General features: G+C 41.0%; 1 protein-coding gene across 1 annotated transcript in view; it reads left to right on the forward strand.

Moving 5' to 3' along the window:
- LOC119724015 overlaps window positions 1-27,454 on the forward strand; it is a 66,014-nt gene that overhangs the window by 33,953 nt on the left and 4,607 nt on the right. The window contains exons 14-49 of the mRNA XM_038194936.1: window positions 397-567; window positions 669-875; window positions 1,082-1,356; window positions 1,618-1,762; window positions 2,219-2,441; window positions 2,619-2,765; window positions 3,403-3,686; window positions 3,893-4,093; window positions 4,296-4,434; window positions 5,931-6,110; window positions 7,467-7,585; window positions 7,710-8,000; window positions 8,474-8,639; window positions 9,331-9,546; window positions 9,848-10,059; window positions 10,265-10,370; window positions 10,574-10,690; window positions 11,192-11,330; window positions 12,301-12,481; window positions 12,720-12,996; window positions 13,234-13,423; window positions 16,965-17,292; window positions 17,488-17,607; window positions 17,897-18,025; window positions 19,516-19,653; window positions 20,079-20,444; window positions 20,754-20,897; window positions 21,492-21,669; window positions 22,461-22,611; window positions 22,827-22,948; window positions 23,694-23,833; window positions 24,428-24,569; window positions 24,818-25,024; window positions 25,537-25,740; window positions 26,194-26,364; window positions 26,581-27,188. Coding sequence (XP_038050864.1) covers window positions 397-567; window positions 669-875; window positions 1,082-1,356; window positions 1,618-1,762; window positions 2,219-2,441; window positions 2,619-2,765; window positions 3,403-3,686; window positions 3,893-4,093; window positions 4,296-4,434; window positions 5,931-6,110; window positions 7,467-7,585; window positions 7,710-8,000; window positions 8,474-8,639; window positions 9,331-9,546; window positions 9,848-10,059; window positions 10,265-10,370; window positions 10,574-10,690; window positions 11,192-11,330; window positions 12,301-12,481; window positions 12,720-12,996; window positions 13,234-13,423; window positions 16,965-17,292; window positions 17,488-17,607; window positions 17,897-18,025; window positions 19,516-19,653; window positions 20,079-20,444; window positions 20,754-20,897; window positions 21,492-21,669; window positions 22,461-22,611; window positions 22,827-22,948; window positions 23,694-23,833; window positions 24,428-24,569; window positions 24,818-25,024; window positions 25,537-25,740; window positions 26,194-26,364; window positions 26,581-27,188 — 7,134 coding nt within the window. The remainder of the gene's footprint in view (window positions 1-396; window positions 568-668; window positions 876-1,081; window positions 1,357-1,617; window positions 1,763-2,218; window positions 2,442-2,618; window positions 2,766-3,402; window positions 3,687-3,892; window positions 4,094-4,295; window positions 4,435-5,930; window positions 6,111-7,466; window positions 7,586-7,709; window positions 8,001-8,473; window positions 8,640-9,330; window positions 9,547-9,847; window positions 10,060-10,264; window positions 10,371-10,573; window positions 10,691-11,191; window positions 11,331-12,300; window positions 12,482-12,719; window positions 12,997-13,233; window positions 13,424-16,964; window positions 17,293-17,487; window positions 17,608-17,896; window positions 18,026-19,515; window positions 19,654-20,078; window positions 20,445-20,753; window positions 20,898-21,491; window positions 21,670-22,460; window positions 22,612-22,826; window positions 22,949-23,693; window positions 23,834-24,427; window positions 24,570-24,817; window positions 25,025-25,536; window positions 25,741-26,193; window positions 26,365-26,580; window positions 27,189-27,454) is intronic.

Genomic DNA, 27,454 nt, shown 5'->3' on the forward strand with positions numbered 1-27,454 from the left:
ACAAAATCCATGCATCCATAATCATCGCGGTGGTATATCCAGGCTCTTGAGGTGACTCTCAACTGTTTAACATGATGAACAATTCAATTGAGGTTGCTGTCTTCACAGTAGAACTCATTAATTTTCTTTGCAAAAATTAATATGTTACCTTCTTAATAGATTTTTCGAAACATCTAGTATTTGAGAGTTATCTTCCATAACAAAACACAGCGACGTTCAAATGTATTTTTTAGAACGTGCTGATAGAAAGGCATGCCATCTAAAGTATAAACGCTATCGTTATAAGCCATGTCCTCAGGCCAATACGCTTTCATTGATTACTGTTCCAGATATTACTTATAGCATTTTTATTTTATAAAAATAAGCAAGCTGTATTTGTAATGTTCCTTGGCACAGGACGACGAGCCTTGTGATCCTGTAAGCTGCATGTGTGTCCCAATCGGTAACTGTTATGCCGCAGACTATGGTTTCCATCCAAGAGATGTCACTATTGTGCACGACCATGACTACTTCATCACGCTGACGGTTACCAACCATGCAAGACTGATGACTACGCAGACTATCAAGGTATGTGGGCCTATTTTGCAATAGTATACAGCTTTTCAGAGTAAGTTTTAACTTGGTCTGTGTAATCAACTTTATTCTTAACCAATATGTATGACCCACAGGTAACAATCGACACATCAGCCCCTCAAGCCGGCGTGGTGCATGATGGGATACGTGGATCCAATGAGGTAGACTTTCAGGAAGGCAATGACCTCTCAGCTCACTGGGAGGGGTTCTTTGACAAGGAGAGTGGGGTCAAGTTCTACCAGTATCTGTTTGACAACTCCTGCTGGATTGACGAAGCATCGATTGGAAGGGTCAGAGATAATGTGAGTTTGTGCTGACGCCTTTTTCCTTGATATAAGCAGTATGCGAATTTCTGATTTTCCCCTAACGATTAACATTCTCGAACCTTGTCACAAATAGTAGAAATAACTTCCCCCTCATAGCAAAAGCAAAAAAATCGGAAACAGCTAGCATCCAAATTTTTGACCAAAAGTGTATTTAATTTATTACAATACCTTAATTTCTTTAGATGATAAGGACCACTTCCACACGTGCAAGTTGGGCAGCGCCCTCTCCTGGCCTCTACTACGTAACTGTCATTGCTTACAACCGAGCTATGGAACCTTCAGAGGCCGTGTGCTCCGATGGCGTCGTGATTGATACCAGCCCTCCAGAGCTGACCCAGATTGCTATCAGCTATGCCCGGATGTGGCCTAGTCTGGCTAAGGATGCTGAGGGTCGGGTGTGGTTCATCAACGAGCGTCGAAGGAAGATAGAGCTGGTTAATGCATCTAGTGACTGCAGGTAGGGAAAAGAAAGTCTGAGATTTTTCCCTTTCTCATCAAGCTGATGCCTCATTAGCTTAATTGTGGATGATTAAAAAAAGTGGTAGGTTGTTGTACTATATTCTTATGCAAGGCAGTTTTCTATAATTGCCTATTAACCTACAAGTTATGTGACTCTGCAAAGCGCAACTGACTGCTTGTTCTTGATAAATGCTTTTCAAATACCACGGGAGTTTTGTGTACTCATATGTGTTAGCCGATTGATGTAATTTACCAACAGTTCCAAGGCAGCTCTGGTAGATGATTTGTCTGTTTATCCTGAGATGTCTGCCACCAATGACACTACACAAATACCCCAAGAAGACCTGGACTGCCTCTGGATCTCAGCCGTTCAGCAGACATTCTTCCTCCCGACCGACAAACATGTACGATTGGTCATATTATTAATTTGTTTTGGACCTGTCATGTGGTCAGATCTCATGATTTTGAGTTTGAAGCTGTGCCCATTAATTATCCTGAAGTCTTTTTTAAGCTGTAGAGTTAATTTAGCAGGTACACATTAGTACACCTTAAGGTGAAGATTGGAAAATTTAAGTCCAAGGTCCCATGTCACAAGCATGATGGTCACAAAGCTGAGAACACATGATGTGATTGACTGCTCAACCAATTGTCAAATGAGGTGAACGAACACATCGATATTTATCTGAAAAGGAAAGCACCAAGGATTGCAGGTGGTCAATTGAAATGGCGCCCTCAACTGTTACTTTTCACATTATCACCACTGTATTTGCAACGTCCGTTGGCAAATGTGATTAAACTTGTATAGTCATTAGTAATGAAGCAGAATTTATTTTATAGTTTCGTCGTGTTTCCAATTTCAGGTTACCATCTCCTGGACTGGAGAGGATGCAGAGAGCTCCATTTATGACTACGAGATCGGTCTTAGCACTGACCCATCAAGTCTGACCACTGACCTCGTGACCTTCAGGTCAACATCAGGTCAAGATCACTTTATGATGTACCATCCCCATATCAGTCATGGATCTGTGTTCTATCTGGTTTTGAGGGCAGTCAACAAGGCTCAGTTGTCTACGTTCAAGGTAAGTGATGAATAATACTAGAGCTAACGAGTTCATCTTAGATTAACCAAAGGTTAAAAGAAGAATTCATTAGATGCTCACTTGCAAGTCATGCTGACTTGAGTTTGGACTTGTACAAAACAACTCAAATCTGGAAGACTTGATACCAATATTTAGTTCTTGCTTCCGATATCGCAGAAAGTTGGACCAATTGTAGTGGACACCACGCCACCCATATTTGTTGTGCGTGTCTCGGTCCATGCGGAGGATGAGTACTTGATTGCTGAATGGGGAGAGAGTGGCTTCATTGATGATGAGGATACCAGCCTGAGATTCCAAGTTGCCATCGGTGAGTCAATCAAACCTAGATAGGGTGGATTATTGGTCCAGAAAAGCCCCGCCCGTATTTGTTGGGTGTTTCTCTATCCATGTGAAGGATTACTTGGTACTTGGTTGCAGAATGGGGAGATAGTTGCTTCATGCGCAAACAAGAATGAGATATCATTGAGAATATTTACTTGATTTCTTTCACTGAGTAGATGGTACACTGAGCAATAATCATTTCACTCACATAACAAGCTACCATATATGAGGGCTAAGCGATTTAACCAAGTTATATATTCTCAAGTGACATTAAATATTCATAGCAATTAGATTAAATAAATCACCTAGTTTTCAATTGAAGAAAATATAGTCGTACTTTTGTGGTATTTGATAGCACTGGTCGCTGTCAATTTAAAACAAAAAGATCAAAAATGTCTTCCTATACACGTATTCAACCCTTTTTTAACCTAAAATATAACATCATCGATCACGGTCATTGCCTGGCCAAATTTAATATGATTACAGTATTGAATCAAATGTTTAATTGTTCCACTCATTTTCAGGAATGTATTGTCCCAACATGTTTTGGATTAAAATTACAATCCCGAGATGGACAATTGTTATAATTTTTGAAAGTTAAATATTTATCTGCATAAATACAGGGAGTACCCCGGGTGGCACGGAAACTCTTACCTTCGAGACAGAGAAAGATTACCGAATTGGGCCGTGTTTGTCACGATCATACTGTGCTGCATTCTCATTGGACGATATCAACTGGCATCTCCACGGCAATCATGAGTATTACGTAACAGTTCAAGCACAGAATGGCGCTGGGTTAACCACAGCTGGGACCTCATCGGTGTATAGACACATGGTGCAGTTGCCATCCGTGGGTGTTGTATTTGATGTTGCACCCCCTAAGGAGGAATCCGATGTGGACTTTGGGGTAATGTATGCTGATATCAAATCTACGGGTTTTAGTCCCTTCGTTTGTCGTAAATTGTTTCAAATGGTCAATTATATGATTTTCTTTCCAAACGTGCAATTTTTTTATATCAGACTTTTACATGAAGACATCAATGTAAACAGTTGTATTAAGACTTAAAAGATATCACGAGGATGATCACCATGCTTAACCGTGTCTCAAAACAGGTAGCCAACGATATTGACGTTCAGATGAACACCACCAGCATCTCAGCCCGTTGGTTTGGTTTTGAGCATCCTCATCTTGATATCAACTATGAGATTGCCGTTGGATCAGGAGGAGGCCCTACTGACGTCAGCGGTGGTTTCATCAATATCGGCAGTGCAACCTCCTATCGATTGCATGGACTAGATCTTACTTTGCTCGGGGTAATAACATCAGTTCAATTTATTGAAGAGGTTCCCCGGAACTCTTCTGTTGCTTTGAAACTGTCGAAAAGTGAATTAAATTTACATCACCCCGACGCAAACTCCATCTTATGATTACTAAGATCTCCTGACATCATCTTGGTGGTTTCTGTAGACCTTTTTCATTCGGGCTGAAACCGTCTGTTTTCATTTTTATCAACAGACTTATTACGTGACCATCCGTGCCAACTCTGAAGCCGGTAGCGTCAACGTTACTTCAGACGGCGTCAAAGTCATTCAGGAGGGTGTGGCATTGGAGGGAGCTGTGATCAAAGATGGACTGGGCTGTGATCAAGATGAAAGTAAGGTGTTCACTTCCTTTCTTTTTACTTTCTTATCTGCTTCATTCTTATCTTATACATCTTTATACATAATTACTACGCACAATTGCTAAGACGATAAAGCTTATCTCAGAAGACTGCCACTTTAATTAGATCTGCCTCTTCTTCTCCCCTTCTCTTCAATTATTGTTTTTTGCATCCTTCTTGCATGGTATGTACTATTAAGATTCTTCCAACACTCAGCCGTTGCTGATCTAGTAGCATGATTTCAGTTGTGATTACCTACCAGTTCTATACCCCCAGACATCTCAGTTCTATGGACCACTGTTCTGAGATTTCTCTACCATTTCTTCACTGACAATTTCTTGTTTCCTTCTTGCAGTGCATGTGCCATCAGGATTCTTCCATCACTCATATGTTGGTTATCAACCCTGTCAGGATGACATCACATACTAGTCCTTTACCTCAGGCACCTCAGCTGCTTGGGCCACTCCTCTAGATCCCCCTCTCTATACTCTCTTTATTCAAAGTTTCCTTATTCAATATTTTTGGCTTGATTCGATGTCCATGCCATCAGATGTATCCACTGGCTCATATCTTGCTCATCAACACTGTAGGATGACATCACCACCTACCAGGCCTATTTCTCAGTCATCTCAGCTTGTTGGACCATCTGTCTAGATCTCCCTACTCTTTCCTCATTCACAATTCATTATCTCCTCTTTGCAGTTTTTTGTGCCATCAGGATTATGCCATCAATCATCTGATGTTCATCAACCCTTTCATGATAACCTCAATCCTACCAGTCCTCTACCTCAGACAAATCAGCTAATTAGTTCATCCCTAGAGATCTTTCACTACTCTCTCTTCATTCACAGTTTGTTGCCTCCTTCTTGCAGTGCATGTGCCATCAGGACTATCCCATCAATCAGCCGATGCTCATTAACCCTGTCAGGATGACATCACCTACCAGTCCCCTATTTCGGACATCTGAGCTCATTCGATCATCCCTTTAGATCTCTCCTTTCTCTCTCTTCATTCACAGTTTCTTGCCTCCTTCTTGCAGTGTCTGCGCCATCAGGATTATCTCATTACCCATCCGTTGCGCATCAACCCTGTCAGGATGACATCGCCATTTACCAGTCCTCTTCCTCAGATTCTCAGCTCGTTGGACCATCTCTCTAGATCTCTCTACTTTTTCTTCATTCACAGTTCCTTTCTTCCTTCTTGCAGTTTCCGTTTCAGCGGGATTCTTTCATCACTCGTCTGATGCATGTCAATTCTGCAAGGATGACGTCACTTTTTCTTCCACCTCTGACATCTCAGGTCGCTTGCAGTGTCAGGGTTATCTTAACACTTACCCATTGCTCATGAGCTCTTCTACCTCAGCAATCTAAGTTTTGTGACCACCCTCTAGATCTCTCTCAACTCTATGTTTAGACGAGTTACTATTCTGACCATTATATCCGTTCCTCAGTCTCGCTCTTCATTTCCATTTCCTTGCCTCCTTCTTGCAGTGTCTGTGCCGTCAGGATTATCTCATCACTCATCTGTTGCTGACAAACCCTGTGAGGATGACATCACATACCAGTCGTCTACTTCAGACATCTCAGCTCGTTGGATAATCCCAGAGATGCTTGTACCGTTTGTGACTAATGTCGTCTGGACTGTTGAACGGGAGATTGAAATATACATAGGTAACCGCAATTGTTAACTTAGAGGGGGGGGGTTCATGGGGTGGGGAAGGCTTTTTTTCTAGCGGGAGTCGGGTCTGGAGGCGGGGCGACCGTCAACCTGGGCTTGGGTGGGAAGGCACGCAGGTTCAAAGAAGGGCCCAATGAAGTGAAGACATGACAGCTCTTTCTCTAATCTGTCTTCATTCACTTTACTATGCACTGGCTGACAGCTGGTGGCTTGTAAAAATTGGGCAGGGACTAATTAGTTTCGTTTTGCAAATTAAGACAAGGTTTATATAAAATTAATTAAGACATAACTGAAAATTAAAGTACATATACGTACCCATGTACAGACTCCAACTGAAGTCACAAACTACATGTATGGCTATGTTACCCTTGTGTCGAACAACTAAGGGAAAAAAAAAACACAGTTTCCTCAACTCTTGCCGAGGGCTGACCACGACTTGCACACTCTCACACATTACACTTACATTACATTACCCCTACGTGCACTGCACTTGGTCACACTTCGCATGCCATCGGTGCAAAAGTGGGCTACCCAAACCCTCGTGCATTTCGTCACAGTGCTTTCGTCATATCATCACACCATTCTACAATCATAATAAAAATAAAATCTCATCATTTTATGGAATAAAAGTGATGCAAATTATGTCAAAATTACTATGCAGTAATACCTGTAAACTGTAACAAATTTAGCAGGCACTGCCATGCAGCCTACATGGTCCTGGAGTTAATAACCGAGCGTACAACACATGTCAAGTGAATAATGCACGTAAGGACTAACACCTGGGCCTACGACAATTGGAATTTAACACATCAAAGCGGGGAAAAATAGGTGTTGAACTAATTTAAAACTTCCGTTTACATAATGGAGTTACCGAAATATTTTTTGTCGATAGAACGCATGGACTAAAGCTATTGTATATTTATATTAAACTTGCTTTTTGCAATTGAAGTTTTTTTAGTCTAATTTTGAAGTGTTGGATTTCAATGCATAAAGTAAGAATGGGCGAGTACAAAATGATTTTGTGAACAAAATTTTGCCACATCTCATTTGCTTTTTGTAAATATTTGTTCATACCGACGTTGTAGTTCTTCTTGGTTGTTCTTCGTTTAAATTTTAAAACCCTGTTATTCACTCTGAGAAATAGAACCTGTTTATTTTTTTTTTCTAAATGTACAGGATTAGTTTTAAAAAAAGATGGTAGAGGTAAGCATTTTGATGTTTTTCTCTTTGGACGTGCAAGAAACCAAACAAGCCGCTTAAATGTTTTGAATTAAGTTTGGATCTGTTTAAAAAAATATTACAGTAGGCCTCATTGATATTATGATTGATGCAAATTTTGTTTACTTCAGATGATGACAACACTACAAAAAAGTGGATACCTGTGCTTGATGATCAAAATCTTGGCATGGCATATCAACATGTCGGGGCTGGTATGGGGTTCCATGGTGGAAATCACTACAGAACAAAGGTAAGAAAAATATCATAGCATTATGAAATTATTTAACGTGAAACATAATATTGAATAAACAAGTGGAATGTATATTTTTATGAGAATACATGTTTGAAAAGGTCCTACGTATTTTGTATGGTAGGTGCAGTTCTGCCATAGTAATGTTTGCTTCCGACCGATCGTCACTGATGGATTCTGGGTATTATCCCAACCACCTGAGGTCGGTCAGATCACAGTCAACAGCACTGAGACTACGCAAGGCGGGACAGAGCTCCGTGTGGTCTTTCAGCCCTTTGCGCATGATTACGTCCGTCGTGACGAACCACAAGAACTGATGGATTTCTATGAATGGAGCATTGCTGAGGACGGTAGTGATGGAGCCTTACTGAGCCAGTGGACACGAATCCAGAATCTGATGGTTACTGGGGATGCGGTACGTATTTTGTGCTGTTTTTGAAGCAGAAAGGAGCGCTGGATATAGTAAAATAGAATACCACCTTAAACTGTATATCATCCACGATAGTGAAATGTTGACGAATGTGATCTGCGTTAGAGAAGTTCCAGGGTGCACGCGTGCACGTGTACTCAGGAAATGATATAGATCTCAATAGTATTTATGTACGATCAATCTTTCTTTGAGGTTTTTTTCATGTCAAGTAAACAAGTCATAGGGCAACTGACAATTTTGGTATAAGGTTGCTGAATGTAACCCCCCCCCCCCAAAAAAAAAAACACCTCTGAGCAATAATCGTAAAAAAAATAATCAGGTTAACACAGTATAAGCAGATTGCCCACGGTATTGAGAAATACATTTAGACACTTCTCCCCGATATTGAGAAATGCGCTTAGACACCTCTCAACATTAACTGTACATGATCCCTAGTCATACGATTTTTTTCTCTAAAGGCCCGCTTCACAGCTTCCTACAATGGGTCGTTGGACCTTGATTCGTGTTTGCGATTATCAGTGAGGGGCTACAATAACGCTGGTCTGTCCTCCATTGCCAGCAAGGAGATTGTTGACTGTGATGATGTGAAGCAGGTTGTCCCTCATCTTGTCATAGATGCAGATCGTAAGTTTCTTTGAACCAGGTTCTAATATACTGAAATGACAGATATTTTTGTTGTGTGCCTTCTCGTAATTTTGAAACGTTCCACTGCAGTTGGGCTGTACCAAAAATGTATTAACTACCCACTCATGCCCCCCACAATTTCCCTATTGAGGCAAGAAAAAGCAGCTTCAGGCATTCATTAATGTTTTTTCACCAAAAAGAAAAAAATAGAAAGCGAATGAACACACTTTAGTATAGGCCTGTTCATTAAAGGGTTACTAACTTTATTTGGGTTTTTTGTTTTGTTTGTGTTTTTGTATAGCCGCGGCAGTTTAATATTTTCTATAAAATTGCACCAAGAGTAATATTTCTGCTTGTTAGTAAAAAGAAATGTGAAAACAGGAAAAATATTTTCACATTTTCGAATTTGAAATCATAATGTACAATTAAAGTCATTTGATCAATTAATAAAAGTTAATTACTGCATTTAAAGTCCTAGTTTTGTCAGTATGCACTGCAGTTACATAATCAAGTTTTTAAGTGCTTTATCAGTTTATTAAAATGTGCACGCTTAGGCCTTTTAGAAAAACACATCGTGTATCACTCTCATTATGTTAGTTTCGTTTGTTTTGCCGTTTATTGTCTGTGATACAGTCGAAAGTCCGAAGACTACTAAAAACCACGATAATCTGTATCAACCTTTGTAATACAGATGAAGTAAACATTGAGCAGAATGCCCTGTGGCCGGAACCAGACAAGAACTACATCTCATCTACGTCCTCATTATCAGCAGTCTGGCCTACTCTACGTCACAGAGCCTATATCTGGGCAGTCATTGAAGACATCGGATCCAATGCATTAGGAAACTTGGACAATGGTCTGCAGTACCCCTGCGATCACCCGATGATGAAGGGCTGTGGGGAAACAGGTAAGAAAGATTCAAAATGAATTTAAGGAACCAAGGGTGACCATTGTGAAATAATAATTAAAAAAAAACGTGCTTACAAAGCGCTTTCCACACAAGGTCCCGATAAGCTGTACAAGAATAACTATTTCCCCTGCTCATTGGGAAAATGAAACGCTCTACATCAGACAACAATATACGACAACGAGACCGCCGCTTGGATTCAAAACCCAAGGCCACGATGGCCTTTTCAACAGGCCAGTCGGTGTGATGGATGGACCCATATGATGGCATGGGAATGACAAAAATTTGATTTATCTTGTAGATAAAGAGTTTGTCAACGTTCCTGATTTGGTCCTGGCTCATGGAAAGCGTTATCGAATTTGCATCCATGCTGATGAAGTGACATTGGAGCATGAGTTGTGGAATGAACCTCTGCCTGCTGTGTCCACCTGTAGTGATGGTGTTGTCATAGATACGACCCCACCGACCCCTGGCTCTGTGTGGATTGGATGGAACAGGCATCAAGCCTATCAAGTAATATAAATATTTGTTTGCACAAATTCATTCCACGCAACTGTGAACGCAACTATTGAATTGGGACTGTTGAACTTGGTTTTGAGCATCACACCAAATTTACGGAAAAATTCCACATTTCAGAGGAGGTACTGCTTTCTTGGTGTTGAGCAAGTTTGCCTTTACCTTTGCATAATCTCCTTTTTTCTCCCCTTCTTTTTGACAGAGTTCTAGCTCTGAATTAGTTCTTCATTGGGAGTCATTTACTGACATTGAGGAACACGGCATGGCACCACACCACTCAGGGATCAAGTACTATGAATATGCCATCGGTAGGAACTGTTATGTTCTGTACGGCCCATAGTTCTAGAATGGCTCTACTCTATTTGTTTTGGGGATGTGTATGGCCTATTTTTACATTATAGTGTTGAGTGGATTTGCCAATACTTCTTTCAATGGACCAAATTTGGTTCAATAGTCAGAAATTACGAATGGCCATTATTTATTTTGTTCCCTTCAATTTTGTGTGTTGCAGGTTCAATGCCGGGAAAAAGTGACGTGAAAGCATTCACGCGTGTTGGAATCACCAACAGTGTTATAATACACGATCTGAGATTACAGAATGGACACAAGTACTACGCTACAGTGAAAGGTAAGAAATCATGAGATTTAAAACGAAATTTGTAGTACAAAATTGTTTTTTTTTTAAATGACACCATAAACTAATTAAAGATATTAAAACGAAAACCAAACTTCAACAGCACACGTCGCCTGATAGCCGCTGCAATACAATTTGCCGTACCGTACTGGTTCTAGTCCCAAGAAGTAAAAGACGATGTTTCCAACTCACGTGGTACTCCGGATTGAGACGATAGTCAAATGTTAGCCGGGTAGTCAATTTTACTCTATGGTTCGTTTAGTTCCAAACAGGTACTATTTCGATTTTATATGCCTTGGAAGATTTAGGTGGTCAATATTGTGCGGTCTCAGTCTTTTAAAAATAACTTTCATACGCGGTGTAAATCAAGTTCGTTTGATCGGATATGGTGATTTGTATGTGTGGAAAGTTGAATCAAATTATTTCTTGACCATTATCGTATACAAGTTGATTTGACCGACTGCTTTTAAAAGTTGTAATTTCCTTAACAACCAGCGACTGACTTTGTCGGTCTGTCATCACAAGCAATGTCAGATTCAATCATCATCGATACATCACCTCCTGTCGTCAGTGCTGATTATACGTTGGACATTGGAGGCATCTTCATCCGGTCTACAACGTCCATCTCCGCAAGGTAGTGGACAAGAGACTAGACTTATGTTCATAATTCGTCATATCTCTATCATATTTCTTAATACAATGGAAAGATTCATGTATGCATTCTCTTTGTGAAACTGTGAACAAAGAATTTCACGGGATACAGAAAGTGTGAACATTTTGTGGGCTTCCACACGTATGCACGTTCACACTAGCTTCTTCCTTTCTGGAACAGGTTTAGAGACATTATCGGGTTAGGTTCATCTATCGCTAAATGAAGAGGAACGTTTGGTTTGAAAGAGTTTTCTCAGTGCGAGTTAAATGATGTTTTTCTTCGGTAGTTGTTGAACTACACAGCAAGGAATGTTCACAGTAGGTACATGGCTGTGTGGGATGTGTACAGGTTATCCTATACCACTGAGGACTTGGGACAATTTGGTTTATGCGATAACAATGGGACCGAAGCTGCCACTAGTCCTCGAGAATTTCGTGTACAAACCCTATGGGAGTTGTCGAGAGATTGTCAGAGTACAAACAAAAGGGAACAAAAAGCGAAAGGGGCAGGTCCTTTGAACATTCAGGGTTGCGTGTGTGTGTGTCTTCTAGCTACATAGCTGAGTACCGTTCTGGTTTATATTCGGCCAGTTTGCCTCATGTGAGTTAAACAAGTGAAATATGTATATATAGAGTGGTGTTGCTTTTGTATTTTTAATTTACAGAAGCAACTGAATCAAATACAGTTTTATTCTTTGTAGATGGCCCAATAGTGATCACTTCTTCAGAGCAAGGAATGGAACTATTGATAATGCAGGATTTGTGTTGTCGAGAAAAAAAATTGCATTAGAGTGGCATGAAATAGACCAATCATAATATGAAAACTGAACCACGTCTTGTGGACATCCCTCCTATCGAACACGACCACGACAGGGTGCGTCTAAACTCCATAATATAATACTAACAGTTGTGATCATTTGACTCATTTGTGTTGTTTGCTGCTCTTCTTTCAGTTGGGAGAATATATTCTCTGACAAGGAGAGTGGTGTATCGTATTATGAGTGGGCCGTGGGTTCACATCCGGGACATGCAGACATCATGCAATTTACTAGGGAGAGTACAGAGAACGGAGTCAGTGACCTTTCCAGACCTTTACTTCTACAAGAAGGTCACGCGTATTTCATTTCTGTAAAGGTGGGTTTGTGTTTACAGACTCGGTATAAGACCTCCCGTAAATGAAACAAAAAAAAAATTGATTTATGTCTGTGATATATGACAAAGAACACTGCGTTAGACAATTGCATCGCTTCTTATTTGTCATTGTTCGCATGTCCTGTTGCCTTTGATACAGATACTGCAAGGATCGAAATATCAGACCCTATTACGTTTAATGTGTGACAAAATTCTTCATTATGTCGTTCTACATTTTTAGGCCATCAACAGAGTTGGTCTAATATCTATGAAGAGTTACGGAGCTTTCGCAGTTGATGCAAGCCCGCCATTGGCCGGCCAAGTCCTTGATGGAAACCCAGCGCTTGCTCAAGCCAATCACAGAGACCGAGACTTCCAGGAGGATCGCAGAATGATCGGCGCATCATGGGAAGGTTTTAATGACCCTCACAGCGCCATCGTTGGTTATTCTTGGAGAGCTGGTACATGTCAAGGGTGTAGCGATGTCGTTCCTGAGCAGCAAGTGGGCATGGATACCGGTAAGTTTCGAATACGAATTTTAACAAACCACTGACTTATTTAAGTTTTTTTCACGCGGGTCTTTCAGCTTTTTTGTCTGTCATTTACATTTATTATCAATTAAATAGAGCATTTAACCATGATTTTATTATTACAGTTTTGTATCCTTAAATTTTACGTTGAAGTTCAGGTTTGACGGTCAAGAAAGAATATTTAAAGTACATAAAGAAATCGATGTATATCTATTTGGCTTACAGGTGTTCTTGCTGAAAATCTGAACCTAGTGGCAGGTCTGACCTACTTCTTGACCGTGACAGCCTGTAATGCTGCTGACCTTTGTACCTCAAAGACATCTGATGGGGTCATGGTTGATGATTCTCCACCAGTGCCAGGGCGGGTGTATGATGGCGGTCCTGGGAGTGGTGACATAAATTACCAATCATCAAGGTGAACCAAAAATTGAATTCCGAAAATTGAATAACAAAAAACCTGAATTGCTTATTTGGAGAGAGGTTTTCCCGACAGCCCAAACAGTAACAGTGGTAGAGGCAGGACACTGCACTGATGCATGCTGTAAATGTTTTTTTTTATTTTAACAAAGAATATACCTTCTTAAACAAGAAGTGCGGCGTTTAACCTGATTTTGAGGCGTTTGACAGACGCCGAATGCGTGAGAATTGGAAAGTATACACTTGGAAAACACCAAAGATGTGTAGAAAGACCAGAGTGATAGCCCTCCTCAAACCAGGAAAGGATCCATCACCAGCTGAGACTTTTTGCCCCATATCCCTTCTATGTGGTACACTTAAATTTTTTCAGCGCCTCATCCTGAACAGACTCGAATCCAACATGGATCAACATTCTATCCCAGAGCAGGTTGGCGGGCGCTTTCAATATCGGGTCTTCGGTAATTCACCCATTCACCCATGCGCCCGTCTGTTGTTGTATTACAAAACACTGCATTCGAATTGACCAATCAAACCATTTAGTACTGATTTGGGAATGAAATGACGTCACGATTTTGTAAAGTTGACTCCGATTGGCTGGCGCCCGTCCTGGGAGGTCAACAAACAACCAATTTCTCAAACCATTGAGGCAGTTGAGATCATCGGTTCAGTATTCGTGGACCTGACAGCAGCTTATGACACCATCAACCACTGTAAACTCTTCTGTAAGATCTTGGATATGTCTAAGACCTGGCCCTTACAGACCCTATAGGAACCAGAACCCAGAAATGGAAGTTCTTGGTGATGCTGCATGGTAAACAGATCAGGGGGCTAATTTCATGGAGCTGTTAAGCACAAACATTTGCTAAGCACCTTAAAGTCTGGTTTACTAGATGGTAAGATGGAGGTTACCAGCCAAAACTCCATGTGATTTTCAAGCTAAGCAAACAACAGCTGCTGGAATACCAATCATAAGCGATATACATCACATGGACATTTGGTTGGTAATCCTGGTTTTGCCAAGGAAGACTTTTCATTGTAAGCAAATGTTTGTGCTTAGCTGCTCCATGAAATTGGCCCAGGATGGTGACGACAACGAATTATATGGCCTTTCACAAGTCTATGTCTGTGCACAAACATGTTCAACACATACACCAATGACCAACTAACGAATATGGTGTCTAGACGATTAATCCATGCCAGTGACCCAAGTATGTTAGGAAAAGGAGTTTGTAGGTATATCGATGACACAGTTTTCAAAAGCACTTGCAAGCGCAGCATCACTCAATAATTTGTGAAGAACCCGCTTACATAGACTAAGGTCTCCGCCTTTAACCTAAAGAGCCAGGAAGCGAACCAATAACTCAACTTCACTAGGTCAGGGGCCATGTTGGAGAACTGCTCGAATCTGGTCCAGCTTTTTGTGCCGCGGGCATAATGAAGACCTACTGTATCGACACCTGAACCGTCCTAAAACCGTCGAAACATCAACGATAAAAAAACATGCCGCAAGGGGGCAAGTTGCGACTACCACAGCCTTTGCTCCCGCGTCTAAAGGTCTGCTTCCAGCTGGCGCAGCCAGGTGTTGCGTGGTCGGTCTCTGGGTATCCTCCAAGCCGGGCACGGTTGGAATCCCCCTCGCACTTCAACGCACATATTGAGGGCGGCGTTGGCGGGCGTGTCTTCCAGAAGCCGTCGGACGTGGCCGAAGTGGGAGTGGCGTCTCCGTGAAATGGTGACATAGATTTCTCGAGACAGGTGGCATCCGAGATTGTTGCGTTGTTGACAAAATCGGACCATCGGATAACGAAAATCTGCCGTTGGCACCTATAATGTTGAAGGCTTGGAGCCGTCGCCCAACCTCTGCTAGAATTGTCCAGGTTTCTGACCCGTAGAGAAGGGCGGGGAGAACACCTGACCCGTAGAGAAGGGCGGGAAGAACACCGGTTGTATATACCTTTGATTTGGTTCTGAGGTTGAGGCGTTTGTTCCGTCACATTTGGTCTAGTTGGCCGAAGGTTGATTTGGCAAGTGCAATACGTCTAAGGATGTCTGGAGAGGAGTACCCTAAGTAATCGATGTGGCTGAGATACCTTAACTTCTGTGTTGTATCGATAGGCTGGCCCTTGATAGTGACTGATGCGGGTAGTGGACCAAGGCCGGTGAAGTTCTGGATCTTGGTTTTGGTCCGTTATGTATCCATCCCAATCGTCCCGGCTTCTTCACCAAACCACTGGAGTGAAATAGGCCACAGGTCGGGATTTCCTATGAATAGGACGGCGTCGTCAGCATAGTCCAGTTCTGTGAAGGACGTGCCTCTAACCGCTAGAATCCAGTCGATAGCACAACAAATTAGCGTTAGGGCGAGGATGCAGCCCTGATGGACACCTGAAGTGTAGGGGAAGGGGTGGAGGTGTCGTCTCCGATGCGCTTGGTGGATGAACTGTCCTTGTGCAGGTCCTTCATCAGGTAAAGCAGGAATGGTGGGACTCCGGTTGCTTTAAAGACCTTCCATAGAGCTTCCCGGTCTTCCCCATCAACATATGCAAAATGGAGAGGTATCTCAAACTGGCGGTGAAGTTCTGACAGCAGAAGAAGCTAGGGCTTGCACCGCATTCACTGTTGACCTGCCCCTCGTGACTGCTGGGGGCAACGGCGTCGAGGGTCACGCAAACTGGGGGCTCTGCCCACTTGAGCAGCTTAGGAGGAATGTCATAAGGCCCTGCAACACGTCCATTCTTTAGCTTCCTGACAGTGCGTCGTACCTCAGCCAGGGTAGGAGTCTCTGAGGAGACATTTTCAGCTGGAACTGCGTCTGATGCCTGTGTAGTGAGGTCTGGGCAGGGCGTATCTGGAGGGTGGTAAAGCAAGGAGTTGTAGGGCTCTCGCCAGCGGGCCAGCGTCTCCTCAGCTGCCTTGCTGTGGGCGCCGAGAAACTACATCCCTGTTGTGGATGGCAACGCATTTGATGGCTTGGAAGATTGGACGCAGATCGCTTCTACGCAGCCCTTCTTCTGGGTAGTCAGCAATTTTGCCATAGAACTTGCGCCCCTAAAGACACGTAAGACCAGACAAGTGAGCATTCTCTAGTCAACATGTGGTCGATCCTTCAATCCTCTGATACTCCTTCCTGGTGTGACCATCGTTGGATAATTATGTCAACCTGTGAATTTCTTTCCGTCTAAAGAAGAATCCCAGGGTTGACAGGTCGGCAAGGGAACGTCATGGATCGGGGTGGCGCGTTGAGTTGTCGTATTGCCGTCCGGAAATCAGTTCCTAACAACGCGTAGCCTGCATGCTCTTTCCCGCGGACAGCGTTCAGATTTACAATGCCTAGGAGTTGGTCATGGGATGGCGTGGGATGAATGAGTGGTTCTAATTAAATTCTAATTTGCAAATTCATTTTGGTAATTAATGTTAATCACAGACATTAGTAGTGTGGTTATTCATTCCTCGAGGTATGCTAACTCAAATCAAGGCAGCTAGGTTTCAAGTTTTAAGTTTCAGTTTCATTTTCAGTCAATTTGAATCATTGTTGATAGGCTGCAGCTGCATGCTCATTGGTGGGGCTTCCACGACCCTCACTCTGGCCTCTCCCACTACGAATGGCGCGCTGGTACGACACAAGGAGCTGAAGACATTCTCTCCTCTACACGCATCGAGCTGTCAGAGGATGCGCTTACATTCCTGTCCGATTCAGGCCAGTTGCCAATCAGTACAGATATCTACATCACTGTGCGCGCCTATAACCAGCTTGGTTTGTGGAGTCAGGCTACGTCTAATGGGTTCCGGGTCGACTCTACCCCTCCTGCTGCGGTGAATGCACCTGCTGTGAGTGAGAGGCAGGGAATGGCTTTTAAAAACACTCAAGTAAGAACATTAATGTTTAGATATATGTGTTTGTAGTGTCATTTTGGTATTTTCGCAGTGTTGCTATGTGGAAGTTTTTTTTTTTATACCAACACTATTAATGACAGTCTTCTTGTGTTTAACCTTGTGGTAATTTCTGGTTGTCGTTCTCCGTCTTTTAGTTCTTACATAGTTTTATTAATAATCTTTGTTTAGATTACGCGGGATGTGATTCACGTTTCTTGGAAGTTCAGGGACACTGAGAGTGGTATTAAAAACCAGTTCATATCCGTCAGCACTCACCACAACGGAGATGTCAACATACCTACAATAAAGGTACTCTTTATCAAAGAAGTGGCCCGTGAATGGGTTTTCACCAACTAAACTACCAAGCCTATTAGTTTTGTCTTGAAAAGACCAGCAAAAATAATTACGGTTGCCAAAACAGTTTTACCACCAACCGGTTGGTTAAAAAAAAAACTGTTTTGGCAACTGGAAGAAATATCTGTTATGAAATAATTAATTCATATTTTATTGATTGCAAATTGCACCGATTGTATAGTGGGGTTTCCAGATGTACGGTTCCAACGAAAAAAAACCATCTTGTTTTTTCACCAATTCTCAGATAGCAGGGACCGAGTCGGATCACACATTCACTAATCTGACTTTACATGAAGGCAGCCGTTACATCGTCACCGTGGTGGCTTGCAACTTCGCTGGTCTTTGCACAGATAGCCAGACAGAACCTTTATTGGTAGGTGACATCAGTTACATTCACTCTCAAGGTCAAATCACCTCTAGAATCTACCAAAATTGCTTCATGACGACAAGGGCGGATACAGGGGGGGGGGGAAGGGGGCCACGCCACGCCCCAAAAAAGCCACCCATTTTTTTGTTTAAGTTGCAATGAATGTGGGCTCTACGTACACCACCATCTTTTCCTCAAAAAAAAATTTGTCAAAGTGGTCAGAAATTGCCTCAGATTGCACCACAAAGCGCCTAGAATCCATTTTTTTTGCTCCCCCAACGATTGTGTTCTGGATCCGCCCTTGTATGACGATAGTCTATACTTCCGCAATATTTTAAATTTTTCTTTTGCATGTAGGATAAGACGAATCACTAGTAAATTCTTTTTAATTCTTTTTGTACTTGAGGCAGTGAAATTCAGACACTTAAAGTAAGGTAATTTATTTGTAACTAATCATGAGATGTAATTTGCGTTGGGTTGTTAAATTCAGTATAGGATTTTGCTCTTTACCGAAGTATTGTAAAGTCAGTGACAGTGTTGCCCGAAGGTATTGTGAGAAAAATGTTTTCCCTCGCTCACTCGGGCAACGCACAAAGTATACAGTGTTAATAAACTTCATCTATGAAGGACAAATCCTATATTGAATTTATTTTAATTGCATAATTTAAGCGCATGGCAATTTTTGAAGAAATTGATGATTAATAGCAGCATGGCAATCATTTGGAAAAACTGCGATAAGTTTGTCTAAACAATAAACCAACGTCTAACCATCTACTCTCTCGTAATTGACAAATCATTTTGAATTCCCTCCATCATTGTTCGGACTCAAAGAATATCTGTGTACATGGTGAGTCAAAAGGAAAGTGACTGGGATTAATTATTTTATTGCCTCCAAATAACATTTGATACACCGATGATGCACGTATTAAAAGAGTATATTCCTCATCTTATCTGAAATCCCTGCTATTACAAGTTATGCATGTTTTACTGCCAGAACCTGAGACTACTACTATTTGGTATAGTTTAAGTCTTTTTTCTGGATTGAAAATGGTTATTTGTCTTGTTCCTTTGTACGTTTTCGCTTATTGCATTTAAAGGGGTTTCAATGTGTATATCGGGGATTTATCATTGGTGGACATTTGACTTTGTGGCATTTCTATTAAAATATAAAATAAAAAAATAACTTTAAAATACCGTAAAATACCGTGAAATGTTACTAGCAGTTACTAGCCAGTAATGTTTTTTTTTTTTTTTAAATAAAACGAGCCATATATCTTTTGAATACCTTTTCTCGGTCCTTTGTTCTCACCCTGTAGAATGGTTACGTTAATTTGTAATTTGCAATATTTGTAGGTTTAAGCTACACCAATATTTTGCCCTGTAAAATGGTGGTCTTTGATGTAATCAATCATCGCCATTCTCTTCCCAACAATCTTTTCTCCAAGTTTTGTATACTGTATAGCTTCACAATTCATTGTGATATGTATTGTCTCTAGGTTGATGGTAGTCCACCGTCCGTTGGCACGTTTGCTGTTGGAACGGAGAGTGCTGCTAACTTGGATAGGCATCATATCATCTGGATTGACCCAACTGAATCGGGTGAAACTACTCGACCGAATGAGCTGAGCACAACCGTGAGTTTGCAATAGTACTCTTCATGTTATTAATTAGTATGTTAACTGTCGAAATGATGGGGGAAAACATTGTGAAGTAGCCTCCTATTAACAATATTTTATGTAACATGTCATATAAATGTAGGCGTGCTTGTGTGTCTCTTTAATATTTCGCTAATGTTGCCAAAGGAAAGGCTAGGTATTTTAGTAGAGTATATATACATAATGGAAGGAACTTAGAAATGTGTTTTGTTTGTAAGTTGAAGGCTTTCAACCTCTTTTTAGTATTGCTAAAGAGAAATATGGTTTAAGCAGGAAAATTAAATGTCCGTTTTGTCAATAATTGGCCACCTTACCTTATACTTTCAGTATAGGTTACACTTGTATAGTCACTGAAAAAGAATTCGGGTAAATATTTGGCTTTTTTTATTCAAACCTTAACACAGCCTAATGTTACTGATGTTGCTAACACCACCGAGACACCGGGCACCCCACTGCCTTCACACCATCTTCCAACCACATCGGACTCAACCTACTCAGCCGTTGATTTCGACAACACCACTGATTCATCCACCAACTCAACCGCTGAAGTCGGCAACAGCACCGACTCGGTCAACTCTACCAAAGAGACTCCACCGACTACCCCATTTCTCCCACCCTACCACTCTGGCTGGATGAATTGGGTAGAAGACACCCGTACATCCCTTGGTTCCTTAGCCCTTGCCTGGCTGGGATTTGCTGATATACACTCTGGTATCAGCCACTACTTGATCTCCATCGGAAGCACCTATGGCGGGGCTGAACTCACTAGGGTAATTTTGTTCTTTGGTTGAAATATATAAAATGAGTGTGTCATTACTGCCAGTAAGACCATATGAAATGAAATAATGATGTTAGGTTTAAAATTCGTAGCATTCGTTTTGCTGTATGTGAATGATTTTTGTGTTACTTTTATTTTTTGTAATTTTTTGTATGAAGACTCCACCCTGCTCATGGCTGGTCCTCTTTGGTTTCTTTATTCCCCAAATCCCCCAGATAAGCACGTTTCTAAATTATGTTATTCCCTAAAAATTCACACATTAATATCATAAATGTGTAACAGGCACGTTTTGTTTCCCCAGAATGGTCCAATCCGTGTAAACCACAGCAACGACGGCATATCGCTCGATGAAGGCATCGCACAGACCGCAATCATACCGCTAGAGGGCAGTATAGTAGCCTTACCTCATCCATATCTCTACATCTCGCTCTGGGCTGTTAATGGGGTAAAAATTAATCTCTTTCCTGATCAGTTGCTCAAACGTTCTTTTAACACACACCAACAATTCTTAAGACTTCATCTGGAAGCCCGAAATAACTACTTTTGAATCTGTGCCTTAAGCTCGTCCTGCGATAGTATCTAGTAATGCTAGACATTTGATGCTAAATATCTATGTGGCGCTTATATAGCACTTTATACCCATGGTTTCAAAGCGCTTCACAATTATAATCCCTGTTCATCAGGAATGAGACCATTTTTCTGGAGCAGCTCGAGATCAGCGCAATTTGGTTTTTACCTTCCCAGGTACCCATTTATACTCCTGCCCGAAAAGAGGCAATCGTAGTAAAGTGTCTTGCCCAAGAACACAAGCACCATGTTCCCCGTCAGGGTTCAAACCTGTGTACCACGGCACGTGAGTCGAACACCGTAACCATTGGGTCACAGTGCCCCGATGACATAGGCTGAATTAACACCCGCTTCAGGGAGCTTTCCACAGTCGCCCCGAACCACAATGTATTTAGGATGACAACTTGGAACAATTCTCCCAGCAGTTAACTATCGTCATTTCATTAATTCGTTTTTTTTAATGTCTTCCCAGGTTGGGATACCAAGCGGCCGTCATCATTCCACTTTTGAGGTTGCTCCTACTTCACCAGTTGAGGGCGCTCTTGTCCTGCTTCGGCGCTGCTCACCTACCACATGCGAGGGCCACTGTGCGTGTGCACCTATGGATAGAACATGTAATCCAGACCAGAGTTGCAATGATGTAACTGACAGTAAGTAGGCCTAGATGTCCTTTGCAGATTCTCTGCAACGGCACCTTCTTTTTTTCCCCTGAGCTTCTCACATATCACAGTTTACTGATGACTTCAATAGTAACATTGTGTATATCAACCAACAGCGACGTTTGAAAGAAAAAAAACACATTAAATTATTAAGAAATAGCAAAGGAAATGTTCTTGTTAATGAATTGTTTTGCTTATCTTTGCTTTTGAGCATGCAGCTGTGATATTGTAATCAAAATTCCTCAACAGTGCCACAGACGTTGTTAGCGAACCGGTAAAAAGAAATAAAGAGAAAGAACGTTAAAACAAAAATGATTAGTGATGGAGCATAAGTACACGAATGCAGATTTGTTGTTATTTGCAAACATCGTCGTTGGGATTTATTTAGATAATATACTTTTAATTAGGCATCAATCTTGCATCTCTAATAAGGATGCACTTATCGAAAAAAAAACCTGTTATCGATTTTATGACCATCTTAACTTAATTATATATGTAAACAACTGGAAATCCATCAAGGCTGAATTATTAAAAAATATAATAAATTAACCTCAAGTAACCCAAATGATATCTCTAAGTGTTTAATACTCTAGTATATGGATTCATTGTGACAATTTGGTGATTCATAACTTAGTGCCAAAAATTAGAAGTGAAATTGTTAATTCTGTCTTCGTCATTATTGAAAACAATTATTTATGTTAAACCTAAAACAACCAAACCCAATATCCCAAGTTTCATCAGTACCACAACTGTTTAAACCCCTTTCTTGCACTGTTACTTAGGTAATCCCAACACTGAGATAGAAGTTCTTGATGTACTGGATCTGATGCATGATGATATCAATACCTTGATTGATATTGATGATACTGCCACTCAGTGTATAGCAGCTGCAGTTTGGCACGTAACCGAGCAGAAAGCACTTGATATCAGATGGTGAGTTGGAATATACATATCGCACTTGATATCAATAATTACGCAAGTATTGATATAAATGAGACAGCAATTCATGAAGTTGCAGTATCTCAAAGCAGAAGTGGGGTGGTGATATGTAGTATGGAACGTACACAGATAAAATAGAACTTTCCAGTTCTTTGACACGCTGATCATACTCCGCATGGGTACTCTTCATATACCTTTACTCTTTTCAGGTTTGAATGGAGCATTAGTGATGACTCTTCATCCGATCCAGTGGGAGTCTTTGATCCAGTGGAAGAAAGGATATGGTTTGATATAGGACAGGATAATTATACTATTATCACACTGGATGAAGGTAAGTGAAGTCAAGCGGGTTGAAGGAAACAAGCATGCTCAATATTACTGTTCTTTTGTGTATTTCACAGCAACTATAAACATTTGATAATGCCTACTACTACTAATAAAAACTAAATAAACATGTCCTCAACATATTTTAGGCTTGAAGTGCATTTAAGAAATTATTGAAGAACAAGTGGCGTACCTTGTCCCCCGGCGGATTTTGGATTTTTTTTAAAGATATTTTTTCAGTAAATATTTCAATTTATGGTTAGAGAGTTCTGAAATGAACACAAAAATAGAAAACTAAGTTCCAAAATCATTACAATTCGCCATGAAAATCGGCATAAATTTTCCAGTGTGCATAATTATGGTAAGTTTTGAAGAGCGAACCTCCCCCCCCCCCTGCTTTTTGATTTTACGGAGGCGAAGTGTCCGGAGGAAAAAACATGTCTACATTTCGGCGCAGGAATCAAAAGCTGGATACGCCACTGTGAACAACTGTAATAGCCGTTTGCTTTAATTACGCAGTAATGTTAACGTTCTTCAAGATATTGCATTGTTGCAACATATAAGATGTAAGAAATTGATATATTTTTGTTTTTGCAATCTTGGTTACCTCTACAACAATCCTCACCGCCTGGATGCCATATTTCACAAAGTCATTGACTTCATTTGTTTGCAAAGCAACTGCTGTAATAAGTGAGCTTGGTTAATCGAACAACATTTACATTTTTACTATTTCCCTGCATTATATTTTATAGATCACAAGATGATAAAAGGGGTAAAGTATCACGTGTTTATCCGGGCCTGGTATGATGCCAACACATACGCTGTGTTCAAATCAGACGGCATTACACCTGGTATCACACCGCCAAAAATATCAACAATCAGAGGCAGACAGGTGAGGAAAACAAATAATCAATAACAAACTTGAGGCTTCGACGAGAGATATAAGTTGACGAAATGGTACCTTCTTTGCATTCCGTATTTGTGTGATCAGGTTTGAATCCCATCCTGTCTGCAGAGCACAGGATTGGTTACCTCCACTAAATGCCTGATTCCTTGATGATCGTTATTTTTTTTCGTCCAGGTTTCTTCAAGCGTCCAGGTTATTGGGTAGGAGTACTAAAACCCTTGGTTTCATTGTCTCAATGAATTAAATGAAATGAAATATGCCTACTAAGACTTGTCATTTTTATTGCTTCCTCAACCAAACGTTATGTTATCTGATATTCATGCTTTACTGTATTAATAGGTCTTACACTGTCAATCAGACTCTACATTAATGTAGCGTTCCATACAATCTTAACCAACGAAGCATGTATGTTTGAAATGGATCTGAGGGGAAAATGCAAAATTTTATTTGCTTAGAATAATTATAAACTCTATAGATTGTAGCTGCAGCATGGATTCTTCGCCATCTTTGCATTGTTATAAATCTGAAAATATCAAACCGTTAGCATGAACCCTAATGCATTATTTTCTGTATGTCTAGATAAAAGATCTTGCTACATCTGATGCCCAGAAAGACACCGATTACCTGACAGATCCTAATGGGATCTACATTTCCTGGGAGGGAGTGTTTTTAGACGAAGCAATGTCCCTCTACCAAGTGTCTTTGAGTACCTTTCCAGGAGGTAAGCCAACTCAAACTAATTGAAAATGTCATCCTAGCAGTGGTTTATTCGTTTGTTGGTTTATTAATTTTATTGTCATGCCAGAAAATTACGTGACAGTTGGTTTCCTAGTAAGGGTATAAAATCTGGAAATAATTATACAATAATCATCGCCCAAAAAGTTTAAAAGATAGATCATTTGTTATACATAACGTGACCTTGATTTTCATATATAACTTAACTGCCATGTAACGTGTATTATTGATCAGGTGAAGATATTCGTCAGTTTGCCGATCACACTTTCCCAGCCACGGTGTCCAGCACGCGTTTCACCAACCTTAACCTACAGAGTGGAATGCGATACTACAGCAACGTACGGGCTTTCAACAAAGCCGGTCTGCACACGCTCAGAAGCAGTGACGGCTTCGTGGTGGATACAAGGAGGCCAGATCCAGGCTTGGTGTTTGATGGAATAGGTTTAAGTTTCTATGTTGTCTCTCCTTTACGAAAAAACAATCATTCATTTTTTTTCTTCATCATCTTGGCTGATTATGCGCGTAACATCTGGACAAATAGGGTTATTGTGTTGTGCAAACTTACCACACAACACGCGACTACCCGGCACTTTTAGCTGTTATTACCCAAATCGTCCAATGATTCGTTTGCTTGGTCAAACCAATACAGTAATGCTGCCATGAAAATCCAGTTCCATTGGCTGAACACCTTACAAATAGAGATCTGGCATGAATGACAACAAACAGGTTCCGTACAGAAGAGAATACTCTTTTGGTGTCATCCATTTTCGTTAATTAAACTTCAAAACGTACTCACACAAACTAGTATGCATAAGGTCGTTTTTATAATACAGCTTTTTAAACTTAGCCGGTTCGCATCTTCAGTTATAATGTTCCACAGCTACAAGCAACAGTCATCTCAAGTAATTGCACTTTTCCAGTTTATCCGTCATTGTTATACTCGTTCATTCCAGATCTACACGATGTCGGGTACCAGAACTCCAGCACAGTGATCTCAGCATCCTGGCATGGCTTTGTGGATTTGGAATCCTTTATAGACCATTATGAGTGGTGCGTTGGACAGACCCCTAGCACTGATGATGATGATGTCGTGCCCAGTACTGATGTTGGAATCCATCCGTCTGCCTCCAGGAGTCTATCAGTACCTCTCACAGATGGTAACAATAAAAATCAAGCAGCTTTTTGTCTGTATCCTTCACTGATTCTTCAAAATTACTAGGGAGCTTTAGGGGTTTTGCAGAATTGGAGAAGGTGCAGCCGAGCTAATTTTTCTTTACATTATGAGATAATCCCCAATGACGTCAATTCAGTTATATTCAGTTCTTCTGCATAGTAGAGGCTGTTAGAGGATTCAAGAACTTTTCTTGAATTTGCTTGGGCATTCTGATTTATGTTTTTGTACAATTCGTGTAAGAACTTTTTATAGTCGAAGCTTGCAGATGGGCAAATACTTTATCCCTACAGTTTTAAGAGTCTTAGTTTAAACCAAAAGGAAGCAGGCACATGTGTTCAAACCCTCCGAACACTGGCGCTTAAGGGTCATGTAGGCCTACATCTTTGTAATACTTTTAACTATGTGTTAATAATTGATTAATTCCTATCTCTGTTAGGTATTAGGTACTTCTCCAAGATCTCAGCAGTTGATGCTGCCGGCTTAAAGTCTCTAACAGTCTCTTCAGATGGGTTTGTGGTGGACACCACTGCCCCTGGGCCACTAGAACACATCCACTTTGGGGATAACTTGATTCAGAATCCATCCTTTGAAATGATGCAGAAACCGGGTAAGGCAGGTGAATCAAAAAAATCTTGAAAATACGCCTTTAAAACAAATATTAATATAGGAACACAATAATACATAGAAGTTTCATTTGCAGCAGACAAGAAAAATGTATTTTTTGCAAACACCTTTATCTCCGTAATTTGAAAAATATAAACCTTAGTATCTGGTTTTAGTGGCAATGAAATAGACGTTTGAAACTTCTCATGTAACATTTCAGATAAGGATGTTGTTGATACAACAACGGTTGCTGAAGGCTGGATATCTAAAGAAGGCAAAGAAAACTTCACTCCCTCACCTGTGCAGTCACTATCAACATATTCCAATGATAGTCATTTTGAAAGTTATCCATCAACTGCCAATAATTTGACAACTGAAGAAATGCCGACAACAAGCAGTGAGGATGTCACCAGCGGTAAACAAGATGAACAACTATTGCAGTGGGATGTTGGGTCCAACAGCCAGATTTCCCTGGTTGCTTCAGGGAAGACGATTGCTCAAGATGGTCGTTCTTTCTTGTCTCTTCACGGATCCATCTCCCAAACCTTCAACACAACAACGGGCAGCCACTATCAGGTTGTACTCTTCGCGAGTCACATCGTGCCGTCCCACTACCCTTTGCTTAACCAGGAAGGTCGCATTGAGGCACCGAGTTTGAATCGTGTCTTCAGGTTGTATGACCGGCCAGCACACGGTCACTCAGACCAGAGTCTGAGGTCCATCCGATGGCAGCAGCACAGGTTTTACTTCACAGCCGGTAACGATGTCTCAACTTTAAAAATCTCCTCAGTTGGAACGGCAAATGGAATCCTGTTGGATAATGTTCAGGTGAGTAAATAGTCACAGTGTTTAAACATTTACTATTAAAAGATTGTTGTGTTTTATATCGGGTTTTGTCGGCAAAGGGCACATCAATAAAAAATGTACATCTCCCCGAATTCCTATTTACGTTTCGGGGGGGGGGGGGGGCGGTTGTCAAAACGATGTGCCACTGTAGAAATGCCATTACATGTGTTTCAGGTTAATTAATAACATCTATTCATTCATTTCCATATTCCAAGATTCTATATCTATAACTTCCATAGAAGGAAATA

The sequence above is a fragment of the Patiria miniata genome, unplaced genomic scaffold (assembly GCF_015706575.1).
Source record: "Patiria miniata isolate m_02_andy unplaced genomic scaffold, ASM1570657v1 HiC_scaffold_17, whole genome shotgun sequence".
Lineage (NCBI taxonomy): Eukaryota > Metazoa > Echinodermata > Asteroidea > Valvatida > Asterinidae > Patiria > Patiria miniata.